Raw genomic sequence first — 7,500 nt, 5'->3', positions numbered from 1 at the left:
ACCTGTTTATTTTCGTGTTTCACCCAGTTATTTTCCAGTGCGGCTGTTAAATGACATGAGGATTTGAAAAGGCTTTTCAGCTTTGTTTTCCATCTCACCTAACACAGGCGGCTTCTGCTTCTATATTTTTCATACAGATATAATTTTATAAAAGAAAAGTGGAGCGTAAATCAAAAATTGCGTGAATAAATTACAAGCGAAGAAAGAGGCCATCAGTGAAATCAACAGACACAAACTTGGCGATAGTCTACATGTTTACCAATCAGCAAAATTTAAGTAGTGTTGCCGAACGTGCACTTACACTCGATGACTAAAAGATTTCGACATATCTGAAAACTTAGTTGGGTTTTTTTAATGTTTCGTTTGATTCAGAAGTGCTCATGTTTTTATATTGACAAAAATTTTGAGCACAGCGTCGTGGTAATTTCAACACAAACAAGGGATGAAATAAATGTACATTTATTTGCTGATCGATCGCAATGATAAAGATAAAAATAGTTTTCTTCTGTTTTTCTTTCCGTTGCGAGGGAATTACTGTTGAATGGTTTTCAATGCAGGCAGCGACGTTGACCCGGTCTTTGAGAGTAAAAACATTGTGGTCGACTGGTGAATTTTTTTGTTTATTTGATCTGCAGACTGTCCGTAGAATGTGAGCTTGCGTGACGATCTCCGCAGACGTGAAGAAAGAGTGATTTTGATTTAAGACATTTAAGAATTTAAGTATGTCTGTTAATTTGACAACGTACTCAAAGAGTTTTCGTTTTCTTTTCATTAAGAAAATTAAGAAAGGAAACAGGCGACAAGTGGGCCGCAAACAAACATCAATTGTTGTAATTCAAGAAGCTGCAGACCTACAAATCTTACACTCACTCTCTCACTCACTCACTCAGACAGCCCCGATGACAATATGGTAGTGCACTACCACAAAAAACTGAAGTACTGTTTAGTAGCTTTGACTTCATGATCACACTTAGGGTTCATTTGATAGGCCTTATTCCGGCATTAGAATGTAAAAATCACCCTTATATAGGATAGTTTTGATGTTATCAGAGTACAAAATCGTTTTCTGCTGACGAAATTTTACGGAATTATCTTCTAAAATTACTTGCAAGAAAAAAACCAAAAAAGGGTCGATCGAACGTACCCGTAATAATTTCTGTCATGCACGCGCAACAACCTGCGTTTAAAGAAACCTTCATTTAGTGGACAAATAGTGGATATGATACATGAAATCAAAGAACTCAGCAACCTTTGCAGCTGAGGTTTTCACTGCTCTTACTATTAAAATATTTTTAGGAACCAGACTCCTGCAAGAGGTTCTAGCTGCTCAAGGTCAAATTCAACCCATAGACAAACCAAAGACCACGCCTCAATGTCCTATTCCTGTTTCAACTCAACCAGTGGTTACTACGCATGCTGCTACTAAATCGTCCTCACGTAGGTCACCCAGATCATGTGACATCATGGAGAGGCCCCCGTCCACCGCACCAAAAGACACTCACTTGTCATGGCAACACAAGGCTCCAATCCCTGTAGTCTCTAGCAGCCCCGTGCCCATCGTTGACCCCCTGGTTCACGCTGGGCGTGCGCGTCACAATTCGGAGCCAGCTGTCCCCACGAAAGAAGAACGTATTCTTATCGAAGATTGCGATGATGACAAACGATTTCACTTGTCCGAAAACGGAGAGATGAGCCTGATGAAATGTGGCCAGTGTAATCAATCTTTTGCCCAGAAAAATATGCTCCAAGTACACGTGTGTCCACGCATGCCCAGAAGGCCTTACAAGTGTAACTATTGCTCAGAGTCTTTTTCTTTACCCAATGAACTGCGCACGCATGTTGTCACTCATGCTAATGACAAGCCATTTAAGTGTGGCTATTGTTCACGCACATTTGCCGGAGCAACAACACTGAACAACCATATACGCACACATACAGGGGAACGGCCATTTCTTTGCGAGAAATGCGGCAAAACATTTACACAGGCCTCACAACTCAGCAAACATCAGCGAATCCCACACGAGTGCACGTTTTAAAGTGCAGACCACACAGATATGATTCCTCGGCTGCAGGACGCATTCATGCACAATCCTTCTTGCATATTTCGACTGCTTCGTTAAGAAGTATATGACAACGACAATTCGTCCTCGCATTTTTACATAAAATAATGGCAAGAAAAAATAGTCATGAAAAAAAAAAACAACAACCACAGCTTATGAAAAACTCAAACACGTGGGCAGTGTTGACATACTTTAGTTTATCATGTTCAAGATTAACTAGGAGATATCATATTATTGACAAGTTTCAGAAAGGAACAGACGAATATGTAGAATCGAGCACTTGTCGATCAGTAATTGGTCAGAGGCGTTGCTACTCAATATAACAGAAATCTTGATACCTTAACGGAGTGTCCTGCAATTCAAGTTCAGTTTCACTCAATAGTAAGAGCGGAAGAGATGCCAGCCCACAAAATGCTGGAAATCGGGCATAGGATCTTTCAAGTTTTTTTTTTTACAGTCATTTGAAAATCAATTAGATCGGGTTCGCGTCATAAGAGACTATCACAGGGGGCTCATCAGCATCGCATTTCTCACAAATCAAAAAGATGCTAAGCTTTCGTAGTTTGAAGAGCTTGCGAATTTTTTAAGGGAAATTAATACCGTAATATGTAATCAGGGCCAAATCTAGCATCGCTCTTATGTCCTATTGCGTCTTAACCTGATTTTTTTTTTGTTTTACCTTTACTCACAAGGATCCTTGATCAGGCAAAAAAACAAAGCACAAAACATAATCAAACAAAGGCAAAATAGAACATCTCATTGTAGGTTCATTTCAGTCTCATTTTTAAAACGCTACCTGAACTTACAAAATCTACATAAGAGACTGCATACAGACTAGCTTTCAAAGAGGCCCGATTCAATTGACTGCTGCCTTTCGAGGTCTTTCTTGAATTGGCCTTATTCATTCGGATAGTAAGTTAATAACGAATGGTTTGTTTTCAACCATAAAGAAAGGACAGTTGAAGGGTTAGACGCAGACACAACATTTTCGTGGTCTTTGTAAAGAATTTTAAGGGATGGTACTTAGTAATAAACGCACGTTTTTTATACCATTTCTATCCATCCATGTCCTGATAGCTTCTCTGTCCCGGGTCAAAGCCGGAGGAAAACGTTTTCAATACACTTCGATTTTTCGGAGAACGGTTTTCACATGATGCTGGTCGATTTCTCTAGAGAAAACCTGCTAACGTAAGGCAATATCGGAGGGGGAGGGGGGGGGGGAATGGGGATTTCCTGCTTCGTGATACATGGGGCATATAAGAGTTCAAGGTGCGGCTAGTTACCTAAAGATCTTGAAAGCTCTAATGAGGACGACAAAATGTTTTAATATACTGGCCATTTCGGAATACGCAAATACGCTGTCAGCCTGGCGACAGAGAAGGACAAAACAAAGAGCTGTTGTGGATAGACAGAGTTTTTAATCTTTTCACGTGCTCCTTTTGTAAACTGTACAGGAGTCATCCCTGTGGGTAGATAGAAGATCTGGGTCTGTCGTGTAAAGGGGCTCAGCTGCTTTAGCAACAAAGACGCAGTAGCAAACCGCCGGATTAGAAGGGTCTTTTTTTGTTATTCCACGTGGCAGTTATTCCACGTGGCAAGAGAACAAAGGGAGAAAGCAATTTGTTACCCCCATTTTCTACCCCTGAGGCCTTCCCGTTTTCAGTCAACAACGGGAAAGAAAGAAAAATGACTGTTTAACTCACGATCTCGCGGCACAAGTACATGGAATGAAAAAATTGATAATGGACCTCTCCGACACGTAATATGCGTGCATTTATCATATTCTGATTATGTCAATTAAGCTTTGCTCTGTCCTCTCCGTTTAAATTTCCAAACTGTGTTTTTTCCAATATCAGCTACATAGACTGCGCCATTTTCATCGTCTGACGTCACATCATGAGGTTGAGTGAATCCCTAGGGACAAAAATGCTTACGTCAAGACAAAGACCTCAAAAATCCATCTTACCCACATTGACTAGCCTCTGAAGATGCAGATGATAAACAGGTAATGCAGAAATGAGTTTCTCACCAAGCCTGGCCTCCACTGCTGTACCACAGCGTTGCTCTTTAAACTAAATGTAAAACCTTGCGAATTGAGCGAAATCGGACTGTTTACAACATGAAGTATTCCACCTGGAAAAACAAACGGAATCGTGCATAAAAAAACAGTTGTTTTCAATTGCTCAAATTCGATGTCGATTTGCTAAAAAGCAGTTTAGACCCGTTATTACCTTCAATCGAGGACAAAAAGAGTTGAGACTTTCTCCGTTTTTTAACTTCCAGAAGACCATAGCTTGAAAAGATGGTCAAGAACACCCCCTCCCCCACCCAGGTAAATGTTGTTTAGGAAGACGGACAAATAACCCATTGTTTTGGGGGAAGGGGGAGCCGTAATAGGGGGCTTAAGCACGCGCATTTTTGAGACGCGGACGTCAACCGGAAGAGAACATTTCGAGTGCCAGGAAAGTGGTGTTCCCAAAATTTTTAACCCAATCATCTTTAGTGGAAAAACGATACTCAGCAGTGTAAATGTGTTTGTGGGAAGACACGTTACGAGGGGAAACAGTTCACTTCCGGTTGCCGTACGCGTCTGAAAAACGCGCGTGCTTAAGCTCACTAATATCGAGATTTACTCCACGCAACAAAAGCTTTTTTTTGTTATGGAAAATGTCAGCAATGCCTCAACAATCTTGTCCACGACGGATTGTAGACGCAGCATGTTATTGATTAATTTAGGCAATGATTCTGTGCACCTGGCTTCGGCACGGCACAAAGGCTAAGGACAAGAACCTGTAGGTTCCGTCTCACAACCCTTCAACGTTCAAAACCCCGTGGGACGTAAAAGACCCTACACACTATTCGCAAAGAATAGGGGTCAGTTTTGCCTTGACTCTCATTGCTTCGCTAAAGTTGCATTGTTTTAATAGGCACAATATTGAATTTTGAATGTTATGCAGGATAACTCAACCAAGTTGCCTTCACCTTTCTCTCGGTGATAGTGCACAGCAAAAACTCGCTCTCCGAAGTCTTTGAATTGATTTAGAAGCTTCCCTCCATCTGTTTCAAACAACAATATGCGGTTGTTCTCCCGATCGGCCACGAACAACCACTTGTTCCTCTCGTCTAGACAAATACTGTGTGGAATTTGGAAAAAGTCTGGCGCTGAAATAAAGAAGGACAAAGACAAGGATCTCACCTTTAAGCGATACCAATCATGTTTTGCATGTAAAAAGACAAACAAATATAAGCAACAGATGTTTTAGAACACCAACCTGTTCCCAGTAAATTCGAATTACTGATGAACTCGACCTTTTGTTTTCCATCTGGTGAAAACCTCATCACCCGGCTGTTACAGTAACTGAACGAAAAAGAAAAAGAAAGAAAGAAATATGAGTACAGTAGTCGCCGCTGTAACTTATAAAGAAGTTAGGAAAGAACGCCGAAGATTTTATGTTTGCGCCGCAGGGAGTTGTAGCGCCTCCGCATTGATGTACACGTGTTGAACTTTAGAGGTATCAGCCTCACGAAAAAAGGAGTGTACGAGAGTGTAAAACAAAGTTTCATTGACGGATTTGAATTCTCAATCCATGTTCTTGGTTATTCTCACTAAATTTCATAGGCGGGGAGTAAAACATTACACGAGAGCCCTTTTCTTCTTAACACGTTCTAAAACTAAAATGTTCTGATAAAAAGAAGAAAAAGATACGCTTTACCCGTCTGAAACATAAATGAATCCGTTTGAGTCGACAGCGACATCCGTTGGTTTACAGAAATGGTCAACATCGCTGCCTGGTTGAAATCTAACTCCCAGTATCAGGGATGCTTCATTTGATCCCGAGGGAAACTTGAAAACCTAAAACAGAAGATTCAAAAATCAGGGGTAGACCTGCTTTCATTGCTCTTCCTGCTGAATTTTGGCCCAGGATTAGCTTTCGCACGATTGAACCGGCCATAAGCGCAGTATTTTTTTCCCGGCCCACTGGACCATTAAGAAACTACGGCGAGCCTCTTATGAGCTGAGTGAGGAGGAAAGTTACCGCAAGTGTTTACATCTAAAACCCCATCGTTTTTAGTCTTTTTTTAAATACGAAATAGGCCGGTAAAATTTTGCGGCTTTCAAGGAACACACTCAAGAGTATCCAAGTCAGCTTTAAGTGCTCTCTAGTCCAGAAGACAGTTTCAGAGTCGTGTCGCTGTTATAGCATTCAAAGGGACACTCATTCTCTTTGAGTAACATACTGAAAATCCAGAGGAGCTTGCTCAGTCGATTGCAGCAATTTAGTAATGAGTATGACAAAACTGATTTCTTTAAGAGACATCACATAGACTATTTTCCCCTGTTCCTGGCCACAAATAGCTGACAAAGAGTTGTGTGTGAACTTGAAAACGTTGGGTGAACGTTCAACTTTTCGCGCTGTAACTCGTATAAAACACATTTTGGCTGCTGCCCTTGTTCTATTACCTTAAAATCGTGTAAAAAATGACACAGAAACGATAATGTGATTTACACTGAGATGATCTTTAGAGAGTATTAACCAGAAAGAGTTCCCACCGCCCGTTAATAGAACACAACAGAGACCCAAATAAGTTTAAAACTAGCGGTACCCGCACGAAAGAGATTGGGCACAAACCTGATGCAGGGCTACATCAGTAAGCCACGTGTTATTCTCGTGATCCACGGTGAGTCCGTGCGGCATAAAGAACCTGCGTATAGTAAAGACATGCAAACATGATCGAAACGCAAACAAATCGGCTATTACCGAACAAAAATCAAAGCTGACTTCATGAGACATACATATTTTGTCCCCAGCTTCTTGTAACCTTCCCAGTTTCAGGATCCATTGTCAACACTGTGGCTTCTGGGATTGGCTTGTACTGATTGGTGAATACGTTGTTCTTATCAAAAGAGCTGCGAATAAACATAAATATTAAATCAATCAACAAAAGTATAAAAATTAAGAAATGATTAAGTAACTTGTTGTTCGAAAAAAAGTATTTGTTTTCTGCATGAGTTTAGCTTCTAGAAAAATTCGTACAGAGTATACGTATACTTTCTGCATTTCACTCAATGTACGAAAACCATTGAAATTGTTTGGTATTCCCTCGTCCAAAATGTACGAACACATTTCACAACTTGTCACCCTTCAGGAGCTCATAATCAAGACTCTGCAATTTCGATGTTTGTGGCACGATGTTTTCACAGACCAGTTTATCTGTACATTGAATTTACCGTGAAATAAGGCCTCTTCAGCAAATTACAAGCCTTAATTTAAACTTAACTTTGAGCTCTTGGAGCCTGAAACCTAGAATGGGAATCTCTGTGATGGTTATACGCATGGCACTACAAATTTCCTTTTTTCAGTATGATACCCAGTTGCTTTCACTACTCACTCAACTTGCCATCGCCTGGATCCTCGATGAAATATCACAACATTTCCAT

General features: G+C 40.7%; 2 protein-coding genes across 12 annotated transcripts in view; one reads left to right on the top strand and one right to left on the bottom strand.

The window, feature by feature from the left end:
* The window catches only part of LOC138038393 (putative histone-lysine N-methyltransferase PRDM6), a 19,353-nt gene extending 16,247 nt beyond the window's left edge, over positions 1-3,106 (top strand). For all 9 annotated transcript variants that reach the window (XM_068884235.1, XM_068884233.1, XM_068884237.1 and 6 more), the window contains one exon: positions 1,297-3,106. In XM_068884235.1, the coding sequence (XP_068740336.1) occupies positions 1,297-2,036 (740 nt within the window). In that variant the 3' untranslated portion in view covers positions 2,037-3,106. The remainder of the gene's footprint in view (positions 1-1,296) is intronic.
* A 350-nt stretch (positions 3,107-3,456) lies between these two features.
* Positions 3,457-7,500, bottom strand: part of LOC138038391 (peptidyl-glycine alpha-amidating monooxygenase B-like) — a 45,426-nt gene continuing 41,382 nt past the window's right edge. For all 3 annotated transcript variants that reach the window (XM_068884219.1, XM_068884218.1, XM_068884220.1), the window contains 8 exons: positions 7,452-7,500; positions 6,856-6,969; positions 6,692-6,764; positions 5,774-5,913; positions 5,333-5,418; positions 5,043-5,222; positions 4,090-4,193; positions 3,457-3,974 (listed from right to left, as the gene is read on the bottom strand). The exon at positions 7,452-7,500 is cut by the window's right edge and continues 123 nt beyond it. In XM_068884219.1, the coding sequence (XP_068740320.1) occupies positions 3,858-3,974; positions 4,090-4,193; positions 5,043-5,222; positions 5,333-5,418; positions 5,774-5,913; positions 6,692-6,764; positions 6,856-6,969; positions 7,452-7,500 (863 nt within the window). In that variant the 3' untranslated portion in view covers positions 3,457-3,857. The remainder of the gene's footprint in view (positions 3,975-4,089; positions 4,194-5,042; positions 5,223-5,332; positions 5,419-5,773; positions 5,914-6,691; positions 6,765-6,855; positions 6,970-7,451) is intronic.

Source organism: Montipora capricornis, chromosome 2 (genome assembly GCF_036669925.1).
Source record: "Montipora capricornis isolate CH-2021 chromosome 2, ASM3666992v2, whole genome shotgun sequence".
Classification (NCBI taxonomy): Eukaryota; Metazoa; Cnidaria; class Anthozoa; order Scleractinia; family Acroporidae; genus Montipora; species Montipora capricornis.
This window is presented reverse-complemented; position numbering and strand designations above follow the sequence as displayed.